The following is a 27989-nucleotide window of genomic DNA, read 5'->3' as shown; positions in this document are numbered from 1 at the left end:
CTCTCATAAACAAGGAAGATTATTAGAGGCTTAGATGATAAACCTGTTTGGCTGGGAAACTGCCTGACCTACAGACATGGACAGACAAACAGACAGGAAGGGGATACTAGATCTCATCAAAATGAAAGGGACAGCTCAGCTACCCGTCTCATATAGAGCTAAGAGCAGCTCAACTAGCCCTAATGTAATGTGTGATTGACTTCTCCCCTTCATATGTCTGAGTCCGAGTCTGGCCCAGCCAGCTCCTAAATAATAACAGAGCAAAGACCTAGGATTTATGGGGGTCTCATTGGAAGTGGGAGTGTGCACGCACGCACGCACGCACGCACACACACACACACACACACACACACACACACACACACACACACACACACACACACACACACACACACACACACATACAAAGTATGCACACACACACACACACACACACAGCTTTCTCAATCACACAGTGGTAAATTAACAGGAATATGTAAATGCATTAGATGAGCATTAGATGAAATTACCCAGGCTGGGCTGCTCCCTCCCAGCTGATATTCATGGCTAATTACCAGGTGCTGGTCGACTGTCTATCAACATGGTTGGTGAGGCGAGCAGACTTTACAAAGACCTGTTGGCCTAGGAGATGAGTGCAGAGACTGGAGTACTGTTCATGACTGAGAAAACAGTGTTGAACTTCATATGGGTGCTGAGGTTAACACCATCAGGCTGGACAATGTAATGCACAGAAATGAAGTTGTGAGTTTGTAGGAACTCGATAGGATTTTGTCAGACCTGGGTTCAAATACTATTAGAATTTTTATTTTATACTTTGAGTATTAACTGTAGCCTTTGCAACGGGCAAGCTCAATCAAGGACAGCTAAAGAATTTGAAATCATTTCAAATAGTATTTGAACCCAGGTCCGAATCCTGTACATGCGTTACGAGCAGAAACTTTACTCCCTCCAGAGAAATGAGTAGGACTTTCCTCAAACATCTCACTCTTCAAGGTCATACGTCTCTCTGCGTTCCTGATGCTTTAATTCATCTTTATTTAAGGATTCATATCTAATTCTACCAGTGGGCCTAGATTACCCTTTTGTTATTGACTCTGGCACAGCGAAAGAAAACCTGTTGGATTATTTCAATTGACATTTTTATTTTTTTAGGCTCACAGCCGATTGCACACTGTGCAACGAAGGCTTAACTCACCACATCGATCTCCTGGACAATATTGAGGGTGGAAATCCCAGGTTACATCATCACCCTGCGATGGCTCCTACCCAACTTCTATAAGAAACCAGGCCGTCCGGCTGCTCTCTCTACACACGCTGCGAGAGAGCGGAGCACAATGTTAAAAGTTTACCAAAGTTCTGTTGAGGTTTGAGGCCCCAAAGTAATGCATACCTGTCTGGAGCTTTGCATGCTGGGAGCTAGAAAGCTAGAAATCTCTCCAGGTCCAATACAGCCGTTTTTATCTCAATATCAAATCATCTCTGGGTAAAAAATGAAGTACCTTACTGTGATTGTTTTCAATTAAAATGGACCAAAACAAAAATAGCTTCTTGGCAAAGAGCTATTTCTCAAGAAAGAATCTTCCTCCTCTCTTACGCGGTCTCCCTCTCCTTCTCCCATCCTCTCCTTCCCTTTCTCTCTTCATCAGTATGCTGTCAGGTCATCTTCATACATCCCCTATGAGGAATCCCCCTTTAGGTGGGAGATAAAGATAAACATTATGTTCCATAATTCATCCCATTAATAAAGGAAGCATTTGCTTCTCAGATGTGGGAAAACATTATTCTCTGTGCTCTGAAGGGAATCGCTGGAGACACTATCTCATTGATTACAATATTCAATGGCGACATGTTGCACTACGGTAGTTGGTGCTACATATGGTTTAGTAGATAGCAAATAGTGGGTTGTATAATGTCAGAGGAAATAGCAATATTTTTTATTCATGCAATACCTTCAGTTGCACTCCCTATCAGTTTGATCGTTCTCGTTTGAACAGGCTCGACAGAAATGACTGGACTATTTTGGTGAATTGTATTTCTATGTTGTTATGCCTGTATTACAGAGCCAGTGGGTGGTAACTCCCATTCCCAAGAGTGTTATCATGCCTGTAAGACATTCAAAACACAGTCAGGCCTGGGACTCAGTCTGTTCTTCAGGTCAAACTGAACATCTTGTAAAACAAATGGCTATGTTAACCCCTGACACAAATACACACACACTTGAATAACTTGCATGTAAACAGATATGTATCTATGATAGATGTGAATGAATGCGGGCTGAGAACATAGATCTTCCTGCTTTCTCAGTGTTACTACAGGACCTTTCTCATTTCTATATTTTTATTTTGGGGCGGCAGGTAACCTAGCGGTTAGAGCGTTGGTCTACGAACCGAAATGGTTGCTGGATCGAATCCCTGAGCTGACAAGGTAAAAATCGGTCGTTCTGCCCCTGAACAAGACAGTTAACCCATTGTTTTCCGGTAAGCAGTCATTGTAAATAAGAATTTGTTCTTAACTGACTTGCCTAGTTAAATAAAATAAAAATATATATTTTAAATGTGTGTGGTGCTGTTCTTGTCTATTATTGTTCTGTATCAGGTTGAGTAGCTGATGCATTTTCAACAGCTAATGGGGATCCTAATAAAATAACAATAACACACACTCACAGCTGAGTCAGGCCCAGTAGGCCTGGGCTAATGATACACACTCATAGATGGATACTGGCCCGCCTTACCGGCTGTCTTGGAGCCGAAGGCCACCTGAGCCATATTAAAACCATGGTGTCACAGCGGGCACACACACTGCCGTGCTGTTTGGCATGCTGCTCTGTCGCCTTACGTTAGTCCTGAAGAGTTACCCAGGGAATAGTTATATCCATACTGATCACTGCCCACACCCTTCTGGCCCTGAGAAATCAACAGGCAGGACATATATATTTGCCTTATATTGCCTCTTCCACATTTGTCCCCCCATAAATGCTTTTACAGCTCTACTAATGCCACTACGGGGAATAAGCAAGGCTACAGTGGATAAGATGAGGCCGAGATTTAGTTGGCGGTTCAGACAGCGCCGGACGAGTGATGAGGAAGGGACTGGTGTTGGGCCGTGTAGCGTTAGCATCGTTAGCATGCTGTGTGTGTTGATATGTGTGTGTGAAGGCATCACAGATGCTGCCTGTGTGTGCTCCCAAGCTGGGTCTAGTGAGAATATTCCTCAGCCTAATGTGACAACACCACCCCATTATACTCTCAACACATGCATTGAGTTTACTGTAGAGTGTGACATGTCTGTTCCATGTGTTGTTGTTTTGCTGGTGAAGGATTGCATAATTCAAGCCCTGTACTGTACCACAGCTATGGTGTTATGTCTATACCAAGCCTTCTGAATACATAAGAAGCATGTTTGGTTGAATGAGGAAGCTCCCTCTGTGTCTCTCTCTCACTCTCTCGGTATCTCTGTGTCTGTGTCTCTCTCACTCCCTCTCTGTGTGTCTCTCTCACTCTCTCTCCTCTGTGACTTACTATCTCTCTGTATCTCTCTCTCTCTGTGTCTCTCACGCTCTCTCTACCTGTGACTATCTCTCTGTCTGTGTCTCTCTCTCTCTGTCTGTCTGTGTCTCTGTGTGTCTCTCTCCATCTGTCTGTGTCTCTGTGTGTCTCTCTCTTTCCGTGACTACAAAGTTGTTTATCAATGGGCAGCATTATTGAAAAGCACCTCCTGGCTGAAGCAAAAACAGATGACCATGGTGCTAATGCTTATCAGAGACATCCACTATAAATGATTCAAATGAATGACTTCATTTCAGTTTTAAATGCTACTCATTTGGACAACTTCATGAAACTTGCAGGGTTTAAAGCCATAAAATATGCATAGTAAAGCCATCACTCGTTGGATAATGAATAAGCACACCTTGGAATTGACAGATTTGCTCCAGGAAAGTCTTGTTAAACTGATTACAAGAGTACTCTCTAGAGTTAGCTGGGTTCTCTTTACACACTATGTGAAGCCACATCAGCAATATTAGGAGGGGTTGTAAAACTGGTTATGTCGTCATTGTGCCATGGCCAGGTAGCTTTAGAAAAACTACATGAGAGTTGTCAGTAAAAATACAAACGGAACTTGATATATTTCCAACTGGACGTTTAATTGTATTTGACAAATGAGAACACATACATACAGTATATAATGAATGTAAATGTATGTATATTAGCGCTACATTTGAAGAGTCATGCAGAATCTATAGTGCATGATCACATCTGACATGAAATTAACATTGATGATGTTTTTACACAGCTGTTGTTTGCATTTCACGACCCAAATTGATGAGCCATAATAACACATGACATTTCTATATCTCAGTACACCACTGTAGTATAATCTGGGCGGTTCGAGCCTTGAATACTGATTGGCTGACAGCCGTGGTATATCAGACCGTATACCATGGGTATGACAACATTGTATTTTTACTGCTCTAATTACATTGGTAACCAGTTTACAATAGCAATAAGGCACCTTGGGGGTTTGTGGTATACAGCCAATATACCACATGTTGGCCATATACCACACCCCTTCGTGCCTTATTTCTTAATCATCATTTTTCCAAACCTCGATAGAAAGACCACTTGAAATACAGTAATGATACACACACTATAATATCACAGTGTGGTATAAAGTGCAGTGTTATTAGCTCCTACTCTAGCTTAGAGTGCGTGTGAATGGCTATGACAGGGTCCAGGTCAGAGGCGCTGATGGTGAAGTGTGCTCTCCCGTCCCCTCCAACGGTCACCTGTTTCCCCGAGCAACGCCCCCCTGACCTCTGACCGGAGATGACATCACAGTAGGTTCCTCTATGAAGGCCGGTGTACAGCGTCACATCCAGGGAACTGAATAATAGGAAATAGCTCAAAGTGTTACAAACAAGTACTGTAGGATGACTACTAGGTTATGGAATTGATTTCCTTACCCATTCAGAGATCATCTTATTAGTAATTGTCAATTCCGTCAAACAGTGCTTCTCTTCCGATCAAAAATGGACCATCAAAATGTCCTCTAACAAATGAATTAATGGCATTCATTTAAATATATGCTAATGTTTTATCTACAACTTCTTCCATAAGGTGAAACGTACCAGTTATCATTGTTGATAACTATGAAGCCTTGGTTGCCTCGTCCAAAAGCTATCTGGTTACCCCCATTGTCCCACCAGTTAGACAAGGGCTCTCCATCGACAACATTACGGAACATCACCATATTTCTACAAGGAGAGAGAGCAGTTGGGCAAAATAATAATCACCATCAAGCACACATACAAAATAACTGTACATTGACCAGGCCAAAATACTCACATTACTGGATGGACAACGCTTTGTTCGAAGGGGACCTACATTAAAACTTCATATAACACTTTCATAAGATGCTTATGTCAACATCCACATTTTTGAGACGCTTACATGCTTTTTAAAAGAATGCTTTACACATTGCTTACGAACGAAGTCCTTGTTAAAGTACCCTTCAAATAAAGTGTTACCCTTTACAGTAGGTCAACACAATACTATTCAACATGATTGACTGACTGAGATCTGGAGGTGTAAACTGTCACCTGATTGTGGGCCATCTGTGTTCACACACCCAGCCCTCCCCACAGCTGCCGTCTGGCTGTATGGGGACAGGCTTGGTGGAGCCATCAGGGAAGCTGGGAGGACCTATCCAATCATTCTGGTCCTGACAGACAGACAGGTAGCAAGACGAACAGCCCAACCGTGAGGCGAGCGGTCACATTGACCATAGTCATACACAATGTGAGAGGTTTAAGATCTAGTGTTGCGGATCTAGTGTTGCGGTTTAACAGTTTAAGTCACCAGAACCTTTCTTTATATAGTTTTAGACTGTCAAAAGCATACCTTCCCATCCACAACATGTTGATCCCACCGGTAGCTTGACATCACTCTCGTAACTCCATAGGGATGGGCCAGCATGAAAGCCACGGCCATTTTATACATTCTGAGGATATATGATAGAAATCATTTGTCTATACTTATACAACATCTATAATCAGATTCTACAGTATTTGTCCCAACCTGGGCTCCCAGAAGGTGAGGATGGAGGCCCCTCCTGCACCGTGCCCTCTCTGGTTGTCATGGTTATCCACAAACACCAATGCCTCGCCTGAGGGCAGCAGATCCCAGCTCTCACCACACGTCCTGAAACAACAGACTAGAAGCTAATTTTCACCTCAGAATAGTCTGAATTCTCACAGTATCACAAGCTGGTTCTCATCAGTGATGTTTTGTTCTCTCCATCAGAAAACCAGGGTTACGTAGTAACCTAGACAATATACTTTAGTCATTAATGCGGAGGGTTCAACATATATTTGAGAATGTTCTGATATACAATCTGCCATATTTATATACTTAGACCATGGCAATATGTTGTAAAGTGTGTTCCCCCCCCAAAATGGTACCATATTCCATTCATAATACACTAGATTTGACCAGCAGGGAACATAGGGCATATAGTGAATATGGTGCCATTTGGGAGGCATGCTATATCATACTTGAGGTCAGAGAGTTTCCCTTGGTTCCACTTGCGGATGACAGAACCCAGCATAGTACCATACTTGAACTCTGTGACAAGGCCCAGTCCAGAGTATTCTGTCGCTTTTATCGGCTCGCCACCGAGGTCGATAACCTTGAAGAGAAAATGGGAATGTGTTGCTGTTGGATATGTAGTGTTTTTGCTAAATCCCACAAGTAAATGTGGTGCCCCCAGTAGACCTACAGCTTCAGTGTCAGAATAAATTCCTAAATATGCAGCATTAATGTTTAATTGACACTTACAGGAAACGCATGACAAAAAGTATATATATATATATATATAAAAAATATTTGCTAGACTAGCCTGCATGTTGGACAAATCACAGTACATAAAACATATTGGAAGCAATCAAAATTGATCCCATTCAGGCCAAAACAACAGAATACATAGCCTACTTAAATACTTAATACAAGTACAATTGTAACGGCTGTCGTCGGTGGAAGAAGGTGAGGACCAAAGCGCAGCGTGGTAAATGTTCATCTTAATTAATAAAAAAACTGAACACTGAATAACAAACAACAAAGATACAACCGAAACAGTTCTGTCTGGTGCAGACACACTAAGACTGAAAATAACCACCCACAAAACACAATGGAAAACAGGCTACCTAAATATGGTTCTCAATCAGGAACAATTGACAGCTGCCTCTGATTGAGAACCATACCAGGCCACACACAGAAATAGAAAATCATAGACAAACTAACATAGACAACCCACCCAACTCACGCCCTGACCATACTAAAACAAAAGACAAAACAAAGGAACTAAGGTCAGAACGTGACAACAATAAATCAACATATGGACATTTCTCAATCCCACCTCTTGGTAAATGAGTGGTCTGGATCCCTGTGTGAACCAGGTGGTGTTGAGGTTGTGAAGTCTGCTGTAGATGTTCTTCAGGTCCTCAGGCCACATGTGTTTACCTGCGTCCACCCTGAAACCTGCTATACCCATATCCACCAGTCTGTTCATGTAGTCCACTATCCTCTCCCTCACATGCTCCTTGTCCTGCGCCAGATCCAGAAGACCTAGCAGACGACAGTTACGCACCTGGTGGGTTGAAATGCCAAAGCAATACAGTGTATGATCTCTGGGTTTATATTACATTACATTATTTTTTTTAAAGAAGTTTGCAGAGAGAGAACACAATACGTCTCCATCAGTGTCTAGTGGTATTTACAAGGAGTTATGCTTCTTATTTTCTCTCTGAAATAATACCTGATAAATGTCTTGGTAAGTCTCAATATTTCTGCTGCTGGTGGTGCATTTGTCATCGTTGAAGTGGGAAGCGGAGTAGGGCACAGATGGGAACTCCCTCTTGCTGGCATTGAAGTATGAGCCACAGGTCGAACGGTGTCTGCCCTCCCCCTCGCCCGCGCCAGACATACACATGTGATTAATGACCACGTCTGCATAGATCTTCACCTGCAGAGGGAGATGTGTTCATAACTACACTAATACTGATGCACAAATGTTTTTCACTATTCAAACGGATATTACATCCATTCATGGCTGTAGTTCATGCTATTTTAATGGACCTACAATGAGAGACCTAAAGGCATTTAGTACAGTGCAGCCGTGCTCCCACCTGCAAGTGTTCACATCCACATGCATACCTGAAATTCACACCAGAACTTTATATTTAAATATTATTCATATCTTATACAGTGCCTTCAGTATTCCACACCCAATGACGTATTCCACATTTTCTTGTGTTACAGTCTGAACAAAAATAGAAAGATGTAAAGTGTTGGTCCCATGTTTCATGAGCTGAAATAAGAAATGTTCCATATGCACAAAATGCACAAATTTGTTTAGATCCCTTTTAGTGAGAATTTCTCATTTTCCAAGATAATCCATCCACCTGACAAGTGTGGCATATCAAGAAGCTGATAAAACAGCATGATCACTATAACAAATGCACCTTCTGCTGGGGGCAATAGAAGGCCACTCTAAAATGCACAGTTTAGCCACACAACACAAACCCACAGATATCTCGCGTTTTGAGGGAGCGTACATTTGGTTGACTGCAGGAAAGGAAAAATGTTGACTGCAGGAATGTCCACCAGAGTTGTTGCCAGATAATGTATTGTTAATTTCTCTACCATAAGCCGCCTCCGATGTTGCTTTAGAGAATTTGGCAGTACGCTCAACCAGCCTCACAAACGCAGACTACAACCAACCTCACTGAGCTCGAGCTGTTTTGCAAGGAGGAATGGGAAAAAATTTCAGTCTCTCGATGTGCAAAACTGATAGAGACATACCCCAAGCGACTTATAGCTGTAATCGCAGCAAAAGGTGGCGCTACAAAGTATTAACTTAAGGGGGCTGAATAATTTTGCACGCCCAATTTTTCAGTTTTTGATTTGTTAAAAAAGTTTGAAATATCCAATAAATGTCGTTCCACTTCATGATTGTGTCACACTTGTTGTTGATTCTTCGCAAAAAAATAAGGTTTTATATCTTTATGTTTGAAGCCTGAAATGTGGCAAAAGGTCGCAAAGTTCAAGGGGGCCGAATACTTTCGCAAGGCACTGTGTATATATATATATATATATATATAACACATGTTTGTAAACATTGTAAATGTAAACAAACAATGTATAGCCTCATAACTTGGTTAAAACCATAATTTTGATATAATGGAAGGTCAGTCCTTGCATCCATAGCTCTGTCTATTCATCTGAGAGTGGTTACATTTCTCCAGGCCCATTCCTCAGCGTTTTACCAAAACAGAGGCGGGTCGACCGTTTTGTTATTGCTTCATCTGTAAATGTGCCCTTTAAATAGGTGCATTATCAAGATATCAAAGTGTCACCAACAAAAAGGTAAACAATAAGCCTATAGCAAATACAGCATATGGCATTCATTTTTAACATGTAAATAGCCCTTTGCAGTCGTGCTCAAAGCATGCCATTCCACGAGCACAACAATTATTTTTCAACTCAAATCGATGAGCCCAATCAGTCCTCCATAACGACAAAATCATAAACAGAGTAGGCCTGGCTAATAAGTCCTTAGCTCTGGGGTTATGCTCAGGTAAAACAATTTGGCTAATGTATACTTCCATATTTCCAAGTCCTATTTTTGAAGATGAAGGGGTACAACATTTATTGGAATGACTGGAATTCTGAAAGACTTTGGTTTTTAATGTAAAGATATAATTGAATCGTATTATTAAATGTAGTAGAAAGCGATGGGTTAGAAGAAGCCTACATAACCAACCCATAAAGTAAAATGTAACATCCATATATGGCCTGCTATATGAACTTTAACATTAATGTATCCTGCAATAGATGTTGTTTAATTGGTGACATACATTTTTGTCTTCTTCTAATGCCTGTTAAGGGGAAAGTAATCTAAAAGTTACTGAATGTAATCAGATTACGTTAATGAGTTTGGGTAATCCGAAAGTTACGTTACTGATTATAATTTTGGACATGTAACTAGTATAACGTGATGAGATCCTGAGGTCCAATGTCGTGCCATTCATTCAACGCCGTCACCTAACTTTTCACCATGTCTCAAGGATTTGTACACAATTGCTGGAAGCTAAAAATGTCCCAGTTCTTCCATGCTCTGCATACTCACCAGAAATGTCACCCGTTGAGCAGGTTTTGGAGGCTTTGGATTTACGTGTATTCCAGTTCCTGCCAATATCCAGCAACTTCGCACGGCCATTGGAGAGGATCGGGACAACATTCCAGAGGCCACAATCAACAGCCTGATCAACTCTATGCGAAAGGAGATGTGTCACGCTGCATGAGGCAAATGGTGGTCACACCTGATACTGACTGGTTTTCAGGTATCTGTTGCCAACAGATGCATATCAGTATTCCCAGTCATGTGAAATCTATAGATTAGGGCCTAATGAATTTATTTCAATTGACCGATTTCGTTTTATGAACTGTAACTCAATAAAATCATTGAAATTGTTGCATTTATATTATTACTCAGTGTAAATACAAATTCTCACCCAGCTACACAGAATACCCCATAATGACAGAGTGAAAACATGTTTTAGACATTTTTGCAAATGTTTGGAAAAATGAATATACAGAAATAGCTCATTTACATAAGTATTCACACCCTGGAGTCTATACATGTTTAAAATAACCTTTGGCAGCGATTATAGCGGTCAGTCTTTCTGGGTAAGTCTGGGTAAATCATTTCCACATATTTGTTTTGAAATTCTTCAAGCACTGGCAAGTTGGTTGTTGATCATTGCTAGGCAGTCATTTCCAAGTCTTGCCATATAATTTTCAAGCCGATTTCAATCAAAACTGTAACTAGACCACTCAGGAAAAATTCATTACGTTTTGGTAAGCAACTCCAGTGTATTTAGTTGAAGTTGGAAGTTTACATAAACTTAGGTTGGAGACATTAAAACTCGTTTTTCAACCACTCCACAAATTTCTTGTTAACGAACTATAGTTTTGGCAAGTTGGTTAGGACAGCTACTTTGTGCATGACACAAGTAATTTCTTCAACAATTGTTTACAGACAGAATATTTCACTTAGAATTCACTGTATCACAATTCCAGTGGGTCGGAAGTTTACATACACTAAGTTGACTGTGCCTTTAAACAGCTTGGAAAATTCTAGAAAATGATGTCATGGCTTTATAAGCTTCTGATAGGCTAATTGACAACATTTGAGTCAATTGGAGGTGTACCTGTGGATGTATTTCAAGGCCTACCTTCAAACTCAGTGCCTCTTTGCTTGACATCATGGGAAAATTAAAAGAAATCAGCCAAGACTTCAGAAAAAAATTGTAGACCTCCACAAGTCTGGTTCATCCTTGGGAGCAATTGCCAAATGCCTGAAGCTACCAAGTCCATCTGTACAAACAATAGTGAGCCAGTTTAAACACCATGGGACCACGCAGCCGTCATACCGCTCAGGAAGGAGACACGTTCTGTCTCCTATGGATGAACGTACTTAGGTGTGAAAAGTACAAAGCAATCACAGAACAACAACAAAGTACCTTGTGAAGATGCTGGAGGAAACAGGTACAAAAGTATCTATATCCACAGTAAAACGAGTCCTATATCGACATAACCTGAAACGCTGCTTAGCAAGGAAGAAGCCACTGCTCCAAAACTGCCATAAAAAAGCCAGACTGCGGTTTGCAGCTGCACATGGGGACAAAGATCGTACTTTTTGGAGAAATGACCTCTGGTCTGATGAAACAAAAAAATAACTGTTTGGACATAATGACCTTTGTTATGTTTGGCGGAAAAAGGGGGAGGCTGAAGAACACCATCCCAATTGTGAAGCACCCCCTCAGCTGCAGGGGGGACTGGTGCACTTCACAAAGTAGATGGCATCATGAGGTAGGAAAACTATGTGGATACATTGAAGCAACATCTCAAGACATCAGTCAGGAAGTTAAAGCTTGGTTGCAAATGGGTCTTCCAAATGGACAATGACCCCAAGCATACTTCTAAAGTTGTGGCAAAATGGCTTAAGGACAACACAGTCAAAGTATTGGGGAGGCCATCACAAAGCCCTGACCTCAATCCTATAGAAAATGTGTGGGCAGAACTGAAAAAGAGTGTGTGAGCAAGGAGGCCAACACACTTGACTCACACCAGCTCTGTCAGGAGGAATGGGCCAAAATTCACCCAACTTATTGTGGGAAGCTTGTGGAAAGCTACCGAAATGTTTGACCCAAGTTAAACAATTTAAAGGCAATGCTACCAAATACTAATTGTGTGTATGTAAAGTTCTGACCCACTGGGAATGTAATGAAATAAATCAAAGCTGAAATAAATCACTCTATACTATTATTCTAACATTTCACATTCTTAAAATAAAGTGGTGATCCTAACTGACCTAAGACATGGAATTTTTACTAGGATTAAATGTCAGGAATTGTGAAAAACTGAGTTTAAATGTATTTGGCTAAGGTGTATGTAAACTTCTGACTTCAACTGTATACGGCCTTGTGTTTTAGGTTATTGTCCTGCTGAAAGGTTAATTTGTCTTCTAGTGTCTGTTGAAAGCACACTGAACCAGGTTTTCCTCTATGATTTTGCCTGTGCTTAGCTCTATTCTGTTTCTTTTTATCAAAAAAAAACCTTTCTATTCCTTGCTAATGAAAAGCATACCCATAAAATGATGCAGCCACCACCAAACTTGAAAATATGAAGAATGGTACTCAGTGATGTGTTGGATTTGCCCCAAACAACTCTTTGTATTGAGGAGAAAGTTAATTTCTTTGCCACATTTTTTGCGGTTTTACTTTAGTGCCTTATTGCAAAAAAAGATAGAAGTTTTGGAATATTTTTTATTCTGTACAGGCTTCCTTTTTTTCAATCCGTCATTTAGTTAGTATTGTGGAGTAACTATAATTTTGTTGATCCATCCTCAGTTCTCTCTTATCACAACCTCTTGAAGCTAGAGGGCACTATTTTTATTTTTGGAAAAATAACGTTCCCAAAGTAAACGGCCTATTTCTCAGGACCAGATGCTAGAATATGCATATAATTGACAGCTTAGGATAGAAGACACTCTAAAGTTTCCAAAACTGTAAAAATATTGTCTGTGAGTATAACAGAAATGATAGTACAGGCGAAAGCCTGAGAAAAATCCAATCGGGAAGAGACTCTTATTTTGAAACCTCTGTGTTCCTATGCATCCCTATTGACCAACCAGATTCCCTTTTCTGTGGCTTCCCTAAGGTGTCTACAGCCTTTAGCCGTAGTTTCAGGCCTTTATTTTGAAGAATGAGCGTAAACGTCCACATTGCGTAAGTGGTCAGTTGTTGGCTCTCAGTGTGATTTTTGCGCAAAACAGAGAGGTAGCCATTTTTCCTCCCGGTCCTAGTGAAAAGCCAACTGTCCCGGTTGATATATTATCGAATAGATATTTGAAAAACACCTTGAGGATTGATTAAAAAAACATTTGACATGTTTCTGTCGATATTATGGATATTATTTGGATTTTTTGCCTGCGTTGTCGTGACCGCTATTTCCGGTGGATTCCTGGGCATAATGCATCAAACTAACGAAGGTATTTGGATATAAAAAATATCTTTATGGAACAAAAGGAACATTTGCTGTCTAACTGGGAGTCTCGTGAGTGAAAACATCCTAAGATCAAAGGTAAACAATTAATTTGATTGCTTTTCTGATTTTCGTGACCAAGTTACCTGCCGCTAGGTGTACATAATGTTTTGTTGGTATATCGATAAAATTGCACAAACACTTGTATTGTTTTCGCTGTAAAGCATAATTTCAAAATCTGAGACGACAGGGTGATTAACAAAAGGATAAGCTGTGTGTCGCTATATTTCACTTGTGATTTCATGAATTTGAATATTTTCTAGTAAGATTATTTGACCGTTGCGCTATGCTATTTAGCGTAGTTGATGACAATTATCCCGGATCCGGGATGGGAGGTTCCAAAAGTTTTCAAATCACCATTGGCCTCATGGTGAAATCCCTGAGCGGTTTCCTTCCTCTCCGACAAGGAGTTCGGAAGGGCACCTGTGTCTTTGTATTGACTGGGTGTGTTGATATACCATCCAAAGTGTAAATAATAAGGTCACCATCCTCAAAGGGATATTCAATGTCTGTTTTACCCATCTACTGTACCAATGGGTGCCCTTCTTTCCAATAGGTGCCCTTCCTTGCGAGGCATTGGAAAACCTCCCTGGCCATTGTGGTTGAATCTGTGTTTAAAATTCACTGCTCGACTGAGGGACCTTACAGATAGTTGTATGTGTGAAGTACAGAGATGAGGTAGCCATTCAAATATCCTGTTAAGTACTATTATTGCAGTCCATGCAACTTACTTGTTAAGCAAATTTTTACTCCTGAAATTATTTAGGCCATAACAAATGGGTTGAATACTTATTGACAAATTTCTGCTTTTTATTTTTAATGAATTTGTAAAAGAAAATCTAAAAACATAATTCAATTTTGACATTATGGGGTATTGTGTGTAGGTTAGTGACACAAAATCTCAATTTAATCCATTTTAAATTCAGGCTGTAACACAACAAAATGTGGAAAAAGTCAGATGGTGTGAATACTACATGTTGTCTTAATTTAAGGCTCTCGTTCACACTATTCAAATATATTTACACAATGAGGTCAAAACGCATGCAGTATCTGTAGGCAGTCCTGTTCCTTCCTTCCTTAACAATTAAAACAGAAATTTGGTACATCCCTCTCGTACAAATGAGTTAAATTATGTCTCCTCTCAAGCAATCCATTGCATAACCCATTATGCAATAACCCATTGCATAACCAATGAGATGATAACAAATGAGATGAGAAATGATTAAGCCGAGACATCTTTCTCAAAATGTATATAACCTTGTCCATTTTTCCTTCTATAAATGAATTCAAAGGAATCCTGTTCCATCATCATTACCCCGACATTGTTGCACCTGCAGACCATGTCTCGGAGCTCCTGTTGGGTTCCAGAGCGGGAACAGAGGTTGTAGCTGACTGGCTGGTACCTCTCCCACCACGGTCTCCATGGTTTAGTCACCACCACGTTCTCACTGGGAGGGGAGATCTAGTACAAGACATTTCTATGAAGAATATAGTCTGTAAAATGTATCACTTATCAGTCAGTTTCTATGAAGAATACCTACTGTGCATGTGCATCAGTGGAGGCTGGTGAGAGGAGCTATTGGAGGGCGGGCTCACTGTAATGGCTGGAATGGAATGAATGGAACGGAGTCAAACGTGGTTTCCATGTTTGATGTGTTCGATACTGTTCCATTTATTCCATTCCAGCGGTGGAGGCTACTGAAGGGAAGACGGCTTATCTTAATGTTTGGAATGGAGTTAATGGAATGGTACCAAACACAAGTGGTTGATACTATTCCATTGACTCCATTCCAGCCATTATTATGAGCAGTCCTCCCCTCAGCAGCCTCCATTGATGTGCATCTATACTGTATGTACATATTATCTATATTATCAGTAGTGTTAACAGTGGAGGCTGGGTCATCAGATCTTATACCTAAATGGTGTAATAGACTTTAAAAGTAGAAGCGGTCTTCCAACAGAAATACAATGTGATTTTACTGTACTGTTGCCTGGTAGAAAAACACATGAGCCGACCTGCACTCCATCAAATCCATTGGGTCCCAGATATCGCTCACACTCTTCAGCTATGTCATTCCAGCGCCACTCAAACAGGTGGACTATGGTTGACCTGCCCTGCTGGATGTGATGCTTTGTGTGACTTTTAGACTGGTACTGGGAGAGGCCTACTCCAAGACCCAGGGCCAACAGGCAGCCACATAGTTTAGCTTTTACCTGGTGGAAGCAATGACACAAGTGAATGATTAATTGATTACAATACCTAGGTTTCCATCCAACTGGCGAAAGAGATTTTCATGTGAATATTCTAAAATCTGTATAAAAACTATATGCAAATGTTCCCTCCAGAGGTGTGTTCATCAACACTGACTTGTTGTGTATAAAAGGCTGTGAGTGATAATGCAGTATACATTTAAAAAAAAACTTTTGGTCCTGGGTGGCGCAGCGGTCAAAAGCACTGCACCGCACAACCGGCTGTGACCGGGAGCCCCATTGGTCTGCGAACAATTGGCCCAGTGCTGTCCGGGGTAGTGAATGGTTTGACCGGTGGGGCTTTTGTTGGCACATCATGCTCTAGCGACTCCTTGTGACAGGGCCGGCACCTGCAAGCTGACTCCGGTCGTCAGTTGAACTGTGTTTCCTCCGACACATTGGTGCGGCTGACATCCTGGTCAAGCGAGCAGTGTGATAAGAAGTAGGCGACCAGGTGGGTCATGTTTCGATGGACACATGGCTCGACCTTCGCCTCTCCCGAGCCCATTGAGGAGTTACAGAGATGAGCCAAGGGATCAAATTCGGGGAGAAAACGGGTAAAAAAAATATGATAGTACTGGTACGATGACCACATGGGAATACCAGGTGCAGTAAGAGCAATAAAAAAATTTTTTTATTATAATAATTACAAAAAAACATTAAAATAAATACATACACACTTTTGTGGTTAAGTTCCCATGTATGCAATAAAAAAAATCTAAGTTAAATTGATTTCCATTTTCAACTCTACCAATGGTTTTGTCACAAAAACTGATATAGATAAAAAGGCTGGCAGATAGCGATATTAAGTTGTCTTATCTTACTGTACAAAGGGAATGCATGCATATGAGCTATACACTCGTTTCCCCTGTGGACCGGTTTGTACATAAACCATTCTCTATTCAGGCTGCAAAGATGACGATTACCTCCTTAACTCGATTTAATGGCGAGAAGACAAAAATATATTTAAAAAAAAAGGGAAATATGCATACGTTCTTTATAAAGCACAATTTTCCATCACCGTGCTATGGCTAATGCTTCCCTAGTTCAGCCAGGGGTAAACAACAGACTTCAGCAACCTGATTGACTGAACGTAATATCCGGGACTAGGCATTTTCCACATGCTGGTGGAAAATGTTGTATCACCAAGTAGTCATATTTTCCGTATTTTTCCGCCTTTTCATTCAATCGAATTTAGGAGGAAATATATGTCTTTGGAGCCTGAATGAAAACTGTTTATTCACGAACCGATCCACAGCGGATAAAAGTGTATAGCCATCTGCATGCATTCACTTGGACAATCAAATGAAACGACTCAATATCGCCATCAGCCATCACTTCTATTTTATTATTGGTAGCCAAGCACCGATGTCACCAGCATAATTCAAATAGCCCACCCTCGATATTTAGTGGAAATGTGAATGAAGCTCATTGCCGTGCACCTAACCACCATAAATTAAGTCACGAAATAAGTTATAAAGTTCATAATGTATTCCATCTGTCTATAAACGCTGCATGTTTTTTCCACGTGGTGGTAACATGAAACATCGCGTGATGGTTTTTATATGAACAAATCCGCACAAAAGCGTTGCCACCGCAATTGTCGCATAATCCATTTCAGCGACAAAAAAAGATCCCACCTTGTCTTGCAAATATTACGTTTAGTCAAAATTGGGACATTTTACAGACAAAGTTGCTGCAGCCATAAGGCCTGTAGTGAAACCTCAACGTGAGATAAGGAAACCCCACGAACACGAATATAAGTCCTACAACCAATTACATGGGAATGATTGAACAAATGTGTCAATGCAATAGAAAACATCAAATCAAGAAAAATAATCATTCATTTGCAAAGGATACTAGTTGGTCTGTTCACAATTTTTGGCAGTGGTAAAGGCCTGTCACACCAGATATTTCTAACTAGTGTGTTAGTATCTCATTCAATACCACATCTGCAGTAGCCTATAGTTCTAAATGGCTCACCTTCATGTTTGCTCATCAGATCCATGCAGTCCAGTTGCAAGCTGCTTCTCAGACAACACAGCCAGTCTGTGCAGCATTTGAAGGGGTTTGTTTATAACAGGCCCTTAAAGCAGGGAGCTGTTCCTCTTCTGAAGCCCACAGATCAGGCACCCTCGTTGGGCAGGGCAGTAACCAAGATACCCGGGTCAGTATCTCTACCAGTAGTTGCAAGTCATGCAAACGCTACCATACATTGCGAATACCATATATAGGTGCTTAAGATATGAATGGATGACTGATTATCTGCATGGAACACAGAGGTAAAAACAGTTTCAGGTGGGATATTCGCCTGTAGCTTTCCTCACGTCCACCAACAACAGTTAGGGACCGTCAACATAGTGACAAATTACATTTTTCAAATTTCAATAGCTTTTAAACCATTACTCCAAACACTTTCAACACTGGTTGTAGCTAACCCGATGGCATAGACGCACATTGCACACCCTTTAGTTTGTCCATTTTCAATCTCACAAGAATTTAAAATAATTTTTCAAAATGTAGAATTTCAATAGCTCCTTGGTCATGTGACCTAGTGACTTCAAACAAGGTTCAGAATGTCCACTGTCTACCCTTGTCTACCCTTGCCCACTTTTATCTCACATGGTTTTACACCCCAAAAATGTAAATGTAGAATTTCAATAGCTCCTTGGTCATGTGACCTGGTGACTTTAAACAAGGTTCAGAATGTCCACTCAGTGGCCCTACACATTGCACACCCTTTAGTTTGTCCATTTTCATCTCACGTGGTTTTACATGAATTTTTCAACATTTAGAATTTCAATAGCTCCTTGGTCATGTGACCTAATGTCCGCTGACTGCCCTTCTATATTGCACACTCTTGTTTGTGTACTGTAAAATCATACAGTGTAACGCACATTTTTCATAGTTTCAAAATTGCAATAGCTCCTTGGTCATGTCAATTACACACCTAAGAAGCATGCAGTGGATATACACCCATATTGCATAACCTCTGGTCATGTATCTTCTATATTGTTGTACATTATTATTAGTTTGACAATTAGGGGGTTCAGTCCAGTGTTGTGTTTGCCCTTTTCTTTAATATTTATCTACAATAATTGGTAGTTCTAAGTACTTATTTTCATATTTATTTGTATTTTTCCACAGTATTTAACAATAGGAGAGAGACAGATAATATCTCATTTCGTCGTTAATATCAACCATAAAGGAAAAGGGCAAAGTACGAGAGTCATGCTATTAATTGTCCAAAGCAGGGATGGAGAGTGAGCTGGTGAGGTAGGCTGGTCAATACATATACTGAACAGGGATGGAGAGTGAGCTGGTGAGGTAGGCTGCAGTGGGTTTACTGGTCAATACATATACTGAACATGTAACCACAGTAATGGTGGCCAGTAAATCAATTAATACAAATATAATATTGACAAATTAAACAAATTGTAGACCTTTAAGCTTTTCCAACATGTCAACAGACACTTAACTTCAATTAAGTATGAAACATTTCACCGTGTTAACTTTCTCTTTATCCCTGGTTGATGTACATGTCAGAGCCTCTTCAGTGTGGATGGGGTATAGCATACATTTTCAACAACAAAGACTGCACTTCCAGTTTGTGTTCTTTACTCTGTTGAACTCTTTTGTCTTCATTCCTAGGCACAGCACATGGAACCACCGTTGGCATGCAAAACATTCAATCAAAACAAAACAAAGTGTAACACATTGTAAATAATATCAAATATCAATGCAGTATGACAAATTAGCCATCCATTGTGTTATATCATAAATTGTCTTACATGCTGTCGCTGTTGTCAAAATATTATAAACATGTTAAATAAAATTACTAACCCAGTCAGTCTTTGGGCCACATCCATGTTCTTTATCAGTGGCACACATGAAGCAGTTGTTGGCTTTGTTGAACTCTGAAATCATAGTCATGAAGTGAACATATGGCTGTCCCACACAACTACATAAAAATAAAGAATTTACATTTACTTTGAATTAAATATCATTACATACCAGACATTTTTTGTATATCCTCAGCCATTTCTTTTCGCAGTTGCTCCATGTGTTTTTGAAGGTTCCATATCAATTTGGGAGGGGATGTTGGAGAAGTTCAGAGCAATAGAGTTTTTGACCTAATTGTCACATAACAGCTAACCATTCATTACTGAAAATATAACTATCAAACCTGCATTACAAAGACCACACAGCTGAAGGTGTCCTGCTGCATGGTGGGAGTTATTTCCCCTCCTTTACACTTTATGTCCGCCCAGTCGTCTTTTCCATGGCAGGATCTTCTCATTTTGAAGTATTCTCTTTTTTATGTAAAAATAATGGAATTATGATTAGTTATAAGCAAATGAATACACAAGCCGAATTTGTATGCTGTTTTCCATATCACTATAATCTAGTAGTAATTTATTAGTAGAGGACATTTCCTGTATGCCCCATTCCACACACAGCCTAAATTATAGGCACTGAACCATTTACAGGACAATAAAAGTAGCATATAGGATCCAACCCAATCACAGAGTGAATACATTTACAGTCATGGCCAAAAGTTTTGAAAATGACACAAATATTAATTTTCACAAAGTCTGCTGCCTCAGTTTGTATGATGGCAATTTGCATATACTCCAGAATATTATGAAGAGTGATCAGATGAATTGCAATTAATTGCAAAGTCCCTCTTTGCCATGCAAATGAACTGAATCCCCCAAAACATTTCCACTGCATTTCAGCCCTGCCACAAAAGGACATCATGTCAGTGATTCTCTCGTTAACACAGGTGTGAGTGTTGACGAGGACAAGGCTGGAGATCACTCTGCCATGCTGATTGAGTTCGAATTACAGACTGCAAGCTTCAAAAGGAGGATGGTGCTTGGAATTATTGTTTTTCCTCTGTCAATCATGGTTACCTGCAAGGAAACACGTGCTGCCATCATTGCTTTGCACAAAAAGGACTTCACAGGCAAGGATATTAAGATTGCCAGTAAGATTGCACCTAAATCAACCATTTATCGGATCATCAAGAACTTCAAGGAGAGCGGTTCAATTGTTGTGAAGAAGGCTTCAGGGCGCCCAAGAAAGTCCAGCAAGCGCCAGGACTGTCTCCTAAAGTTGATTCAGCTGTGGAATCGGGGCACCACCAGTACAGAGCTTGCTCAGGAATGGCAGCAGGCAGGTGTGAGTGCATCTGCACGCACAGTGAGGCAAAGACTTTTGGAGGATGGCCTGGTGTCAAGAAGGGCAGCAAAGAAGCCACTTCTCTCCAGGAAAAACATTAGGGACAGACTGATATTCTGCAAAAGGTACGGGGATTGGACTGCTGAAGACCGGGGTACTGTCATTTTCTCTGAATCCCCTTTCCGATTGTTTGGGTCATCCAGAAAAAAGCTTGTCCGGAGAAGACAAGGTGAGTGCTACTATCAGTCCTGTGTCATGCCAACAGTAAAGCATCCTGAGACCATTCATGTGTGGGGTTGCTTCTCAGCCAAGGGAGTAGGCTCACTCACAATTTTGCCTAAGAACACAGCTATGAATAAAGAATGGACCAACATGTCCCCCGAGAGCAACTTCTCCCAACCATCCAGGAACAGTTTGGTGACGAACAATGTCTTTTCCAGCATGATGGAGCACCTTGCCATAAGGCAAAAGTGATAACTAAGTGGCTCGGGGAACAAAACATCGATATTTTGGTCCATGGCCAGGAAACTCCCCAGACCTTAATCTCATTGAGAATGTGTGGTCAATCCTCAAGAGGCTGGAGGACAAACAAAAACCCACAAATTCTGACAAACTCCAAGCAATGATTATGCAAGAATGGGCTGCCATCAATCAGGACATGGCCCAGAAGTTAATTGACAGCATGCCAGGGCGGATTGCAGAGGTCTTGAAAAAGAAGGGTCAACACTGCAAATATTGACTCTTTGCATCAACTTCATGTAATTGTCAATAAAAGCCTTTGACACTTATGAAATGCTTGTAATTATACTTCAGTAATATCTGACAAAATATCTGAAGACAATGAAGCAGCAAATTAATATTTGTGTCATTCTCAAAACGTTTGGCCACGACTGTAGAGCGTTTGTAGATTTTAAGAAAAAAATATTAAGTGACAGTTTCATCAGTGCGTGCTTAAAGAAAGTCATATCACAAAGATCACAGATGACAGTGCCCACCAAATCTATGAAAATAGAGAACAAATTGTAAGCACCAAAGTGTGTTTGTCAAAATAATATCTGAAAATGTCAGTTGTTGAACATAATAGTTCTATTTACAATATAAATTTATGATATATGCAGTTGAGGAATATCCCATGTACCAACACTACATGTAGGACGGACATAAGACATTCCCACATACAGTATTTTTTTATTTCACCTTTATTTAACCAGGTCGGCCAGTTGAGAACAAGCTCTCATTTACAACTGCGACCTGGCCAAGATAAAGCAAAGCAATGTGACACAAACAACAACACAGAGTTACACATGCAATAAACAAATGTACAGTCAATAACACAATACAAAAGTCTATATACAGTGTGTGCAAATTAAGTAAGATTAGGGAGGTAAGGCAATAAATAGGCCGTAGTGGCGAAATAATTACAATTTCGTAAATACACACTGGAGTGAGATGTGCAGAAGAGAGTATACAAATAAAATAAACAACAATATGGGGATGAGGTAGTTGGATATGCTATTTACAGATGGGCTATGTACAGGTGCAATGATCTGTAAGCTGCTCTGACAGCTGATGCTTAAGGATAGTGAGGGAGATATGAGTCTCCAGCTTCAGTGATTTTTTTCAATTCGTTCAAGTCATTGGCAGCAGAGATCTGGAAGGAAAGGCGGAAAAAAGGAGGAATTGGCTTTTGGGGTGACCAGTGAAATATACCCCTGCTGGAGCACGTGCTTTGGGTGGGTGCTGATGCTATGGTGACCAGTGAGCTGAGATAAGGCGGGGCTTTACCTAACAAGGACTTATATCCTTCCTCTTTGGCCCTGTCGGATGGTGCCACAGTGTCTCCTGACCCCTCCTGTCTCAGCCTCCAGTATTTATGCTGCAGTAGTTTATGTGTCAGGGGGCTAGGGTCAGTTTGTTATATCTGGAGTACTTCTCCTGTCTTATCCGGTGTCCTGTGTGAATTTAAGTATGCTCTCTCTAATTCTCTCTTTCTCTCGGAGGACCTGAGCCCTAGGACCATGCCTCAGGACTACCTGGCATGATGATTCCTTGCTGTCTCCAGTCCACCTGGCCTTGCTGCTGCTCCAGTTTCAACTGTTCTGCCTGCGGCTATGGAATCTTGACCTGTTCACCGGACGTGCTACCTGTCCCAGACCTGCTGTTTTCAACTCTCTAGAGACAGCAGGAGTGGTAGAGATACTCTTAATGATCGGCTATGAAAAGCCAACTGACATTTACTCCTGAGGTGCTGACTTGCTGCACCCTCGACAACTACTGTGATTATTATTATTTGACCATGCTGGACATTTATGAACATTTGAACATCTTGTCCATGTTCTGTTATAATCTCCACCCGGCACAGCCAGAAGAGGACTGGCCACCCCTCATAGCCTGGTTCCTCTCTAGGTTTCTTTCTTCTTAGGTTTAGACCTTTCTAGGGAGATTTTCCTAGCCACCGTGATTCAACACCTGCATTGCTTGCTGTTTGGGGTTTTAGGCTGGGTATCTGTACAGCACTTTGAGATATCAGCTGATGTACGAAGGGCTATATAAATACATTTGATTTGATTTGATTTATAGATGACCTGGAGCCAGTGGGTTTGGTGACGAATATGAAGCGATGGGTGGGTAATATATGGGCCTTTGTTGATGAAACGGATGGCACTGTGATAGACTGCATCCAATTTGAGTGTTGGAGGCAATTTTCTAAATGACATCGCCAAAGTCAAGGATCGTCAGTTTTACGAGGATATGTTTGGCAGCATGAGTGAAGGATGCCTTGTTGCGAAATAGGAATCCGATTCTAGATTTAATTTTGGATTGGAGATGCTTAATATGAGTCTGGAAGGAGAGTTTACAGTCTAATCAGACACCTAGGTATTTGTAGTTGTCCACATATTCTAAGTCAGAACCGTCCAGAGTAGTGATGCTATGCGGGTGGGCAGATGCGGGCAGCGATCGGTTGAAGAGCATGCATTTAGTTTTACTTGCATTTAAGAGCAGTTGGAGGCCACGGAAGGAGAGGTGTATGGCATTGAAGCTCGTTTGCAGGTGAGTGAACACAGTGTCCAAAGAAGGGCCAGAAGTATACAGAATGGTGTCGTTTGCATAGAGGTGGATCAGAGAATCACCTGCCGCAAGAGCTAAATTATTGATGTATACAGAGAAGAGAGTCGGCCCGAGAATTTAATCCTGTGGCATCCCCATAGAGACTGCCAGAGGTCCAGATAACAGGCCTTCCCATTTGACACACTGAACTCTGAGAAGTAGTTGGTGAACCAGGCGAGACAGTCATTTGAGATACCAAGGCTGTTCAGTCTGCCGATAAGAATGCTGTGATTGACAGAGTCGAAAGCCTTGGCCAGGTCGATGGATACGGCTGCACAGTATTGTCTTTTGTTGATGGCGATTATGATATCGTTTAAGACCTTGAGTGTGGCTGAGGTGCACGCATAACCAGCTTAGTAACCAGATTGCATAGCGGAGAAGGTACGGTGGGATTCTAAATGGTCGGTGATCTGTTTGTTAACTTGGCTTTCGAAGACCTTAGAAAGGCAGGGTAGGATAGATATAGGTTTGTAACAGTTTGGGTCTTTGGGGATTTCAGACGATACGAAAGAGAGGTTGAACAGGATAGTAATAGGGGTTGCAACAATTGCGGCGGATAATTTTGGAAAGTGAGAGTCCAGATTATCTAGCCCAGCTGATTTGTAGGGGTCCAGATTTTGCAGCTCTTTCAGAACATCAGCTATCTGGATTTGGGTGAAGGAGAAATGGGGGAGGTTTGGGCAAGTTGCTGTGAGGGGTGCAGAGCTGTTGACCGGGGTAGGGGTAGCCAGGTGGAAACCAAGCCCAGCCTTAGAAAAATGCTTATTGAAATTCTCGATAATCGTAGATTTATCGATGGTGACAGTGTTTCCTAGCCTCCTCCTTCTCCATGGACTTTACAGTGTCCCAGAACTTTTTGGAGTTTGTGCTACAGGATGTAAATTTCTGTTTGAAAAAGCTATCCTTAGCTTTCCTAACTGCCTGTGTATATTGGTTCCTAACTTCCCTGAAAAGTTGCATATCTCGGGGGATATTCGATGCTAATGGAGTACGCCACAGGATGTTTTTGTGCTGGTCAAGGGCAGTCAGGTCTGGAGTGAACCAAGGGCTATATCTGTTCCTGGTTCTACATTTTTTGATGGTGAGGAAAGCACTTTTAAAGAATAACCAGGCATTCTCTACTGACGGAATGAGGTCAATATCTTTCCAGGATACCCGGGCCAGGTCGAGTAGAAAGGCCTGCTCGCTGAAGTGTTTTAGGGAGCGTTTGACTGTGATGAGGGGTGATCGTTTGACCGCGGACCCATTACTGACGCAGGCAATGAGGCAGTGATCGCTGAGATCCTGGTTGAAGACAGCAGAGGTGTATTTAGAGGACAGGTTGGTCAGTATGGTATCTATGAGGGTACCTGAGTATACGGATTTAGGGTTGTACTTGGTAGGTTCCATGATAATTTGGGTGAGATTTAGGGCATCTAGTTTAGATTGTAGGACGGCCGAGGTGTTAAGCATGTCCCAGTTTAGGTCACCTAACATTACAAACTCTGAAGATAAATGGGGGGCAATTCATTCACATATGGTGTCCAGGGCGCAGCTGGGGGCTGAGGAGGGTCTGTACAAAGCGGCAAAAATGAGAGACTTATTTCTAGAAAGGTGGATTTTTAAAATTAGAAGCTCAAACTGTTTGGGCACAGACTTGGATAGCATGACAGAACTCTGCAGGCTGTTTCTGCAGTAGATTACAACTCCACCCCCTTTGGCAGTTCTGTTTGGCGGAAAATGTATACACATACATAAAGGCATTTTTCAGCTATGATTTTACCACTCAGAATCCAGAATGGATTTGACAATGGAGCCAGCACAGGATGTAATACACCCTTACAACAATCTACTTTTTGTTCTTCTTGACTTATCTGGTAAACTGCTACTGTGTGTCAAGAAAAGAGCCCCAATTAGGGGTTAGTGTACCCCAGTATATAAGGTCAGGTTTAGATTAAAAACTATTGCCCTGAGTCCCCGTTCATAGGGGCATGAGAGACTAGTCAGTGGTAGAATTGAGTTGGCACTTTATTGGCCCAAAAACCCATAGACCCACAAGGTTGAGGTTACTCATTGACAGTAATTAGTAATACATATTTTTTTTGCATTGATGCATTTTGTCTTCTAACTGTCCAAGAATATGATCCAAAGTGTCAGGAAATATTTGTTCCCATAAATCCAAAGGAGGATGTCTCTCCTCATACCTCTGGCACTTTAGTCAGACTGCCAGACTGTGCACCACCGAGCCAATCAGGAGAGAATACATACAGGTCAACTGTGCCAATTGAAAATCAAGGGGTGTGTCTGTGCCTTTTGGATTACTCTCTCTTTACAGAGAACCCCTGTGGTTCAAGTCTGCTCTGTGCATGTCTGAAAGTGACAGAGCCAACAGCCAATCGTTTTTCACAGTATGTCATAAAAAAGTATTACACTTATGAATGTAAATGCAAATATGTATTAGATCCAGTACAATGGAATAACTAAGACCTGATTTGGAATGCAGTGTGTTCCGATTCCCCCTTCTCTTTCTGTCCAGCAGGGTCAACCAAAAACACTTGGCCTGATGGTTCATGCAGATACTGGGGAAGCAATATAGAAATGTATTGATCCCTTAAATTATATTACTATTAAATGACCCATATCACAACCCTCATACCTCTTCACAAAAATGTACCTAAATCAATTTTGGAAAAAGGATTTTACTCACAAAAGAAGTAGGAATATATTTCCCCAGTTAGAAATAGTAGGCCATGGATCAAATAACTATTTCCATCAGAAAAACAAACCCTCAAATGCAATATTGCATTTTGTAAGTTGTGGCTTGTGAATGCACTCAAATATCAAGTCATTATCAGGTTGTCAACTGCGTTCTAATACTCAAGTAGAAGGATTTGTCTTAATGTACAGTATATGAAAGTGATGCTATAAAAGGTTATTTCACGTTTTCAAGCTCACTGTGACTGACAAATCACTGCCTATTACCGTGATTAAAAAGAGCATATGAAAGTGTTTTTCATGAGGCCTACCTGTGCACCTTCCTTTAAGCACCTCTGAACACCTCTCCTGTCCTTGATCCATTCCACATACAGTCATTTGCATATGTTTTTAGTGTCCATGTGAAAAATAGTTATTGTGAGGATGGAACATTTGTTGACTTAAGTTTTTTTTTAAACACCCATGTAAAATGAAGGCCTGCAAAGCTTACAGATTTAAGTCTAATAGCATGAGATGAAAGTAGACAAACATCAGTGTGCAATGTGTAGACCCACTGAGTGGACATTCTGAACCTTGTTTGAAGTCACACGACCTAGGAGCTATTGAAATTTGAATGTAAAAAAGTTTGTTCACGCGCCCTAACTAATTCAACTAGGAATACAAGACGCTGCTCACATTTCCACACGTTTATTAGAACATGAATGTCTAATTCGTGAAAATAAGTCCTGTGCAATGTTGTGCGCAATTTTTCCAAAATCATGACACTTATTTGGAGTCTGTGGCTCAAGTGGTTTGAAAGCTATTGAGGTTTGAAAGAGCGAATATCCGTCGAATATCGAAACACTTTACCTCGGTGCATGGAACTGACAATACAAGAAACGTGATTTTAATAATAAACAATATCTGTTTTAATTACAATGCTCACCTTCCTCCAGTGTGCACTTTGCGCAATCCCCAATCATCATGAATCCAGAGTACAGCCAGCAGGGTACAGCCACGTTGACGGACTCAGTCTCTTGCCTACCAGCATCTTTCACAGTCCGTGTTTGTTTGCTTGTTTGTTTGTCTCATCTCGTCAGGAGTGTGTTACTC

At 41.0% G+C, this 27989-nt stretch overlaps 1 protein-coding gene across 1 annotated transcript; it reads right to left on the bottom strand.

Moving 5' to 3' along the window:
• Positions 1–4120: 4120 nt before the first annotated feature.
• Positions 4121–27961, bottom strand: LOC109909964 (pancreatic alpha-amylase). Its single transcript, XM_020509071.2, has 12 exons — positions 27823–27961; positions 17895–18176; positions 15678–15875; positions 14977–15123; positions 7810–8016; positions 7411–7641; positions 6551–6684; positions 6075–6197; positions 5898–5997; positions 5597–5718; positions 5126–5251; positions 4121–4880 (listed from the first exon to the last, which is right to left on the bottom strand). The coding sequence occupies exons 2-12, from the start codon at positions 17898–17900 to the stop codon at positions 4688–4690; spliced, it is 1587 nt and encodes a 528-aa protein (XP_020364660.1). The 5' UTR covers positions 17901–18176; positions 27823–27961; the 3' UTR covers positions 4121–4687.
• Positions 27962–27989: the final 28 nt, after the last annotated feature.

Source organism: Oncorhynchus kisutch, linkage group LG18 (assembly GCF_002021735.2).
Source record: "Oncorhynchus kisutch isolate 150728-3 linkage group LG18, Okis_V2, whole genome shotgun sequence".
In the NCBI taxonomy this organism is placed as follows: Eukaryota; Metazoa; Chordata; class Actinopteri; order Salmoniformes; family Salmonidae; genus Oncorhynchus; species Oncorhynchus kisutch.
The sequence above is the reverse complement of the archived record's forward strand: the minus strand, read 5'-3'. Positions and strand labels throughout refer to the sequence as shown.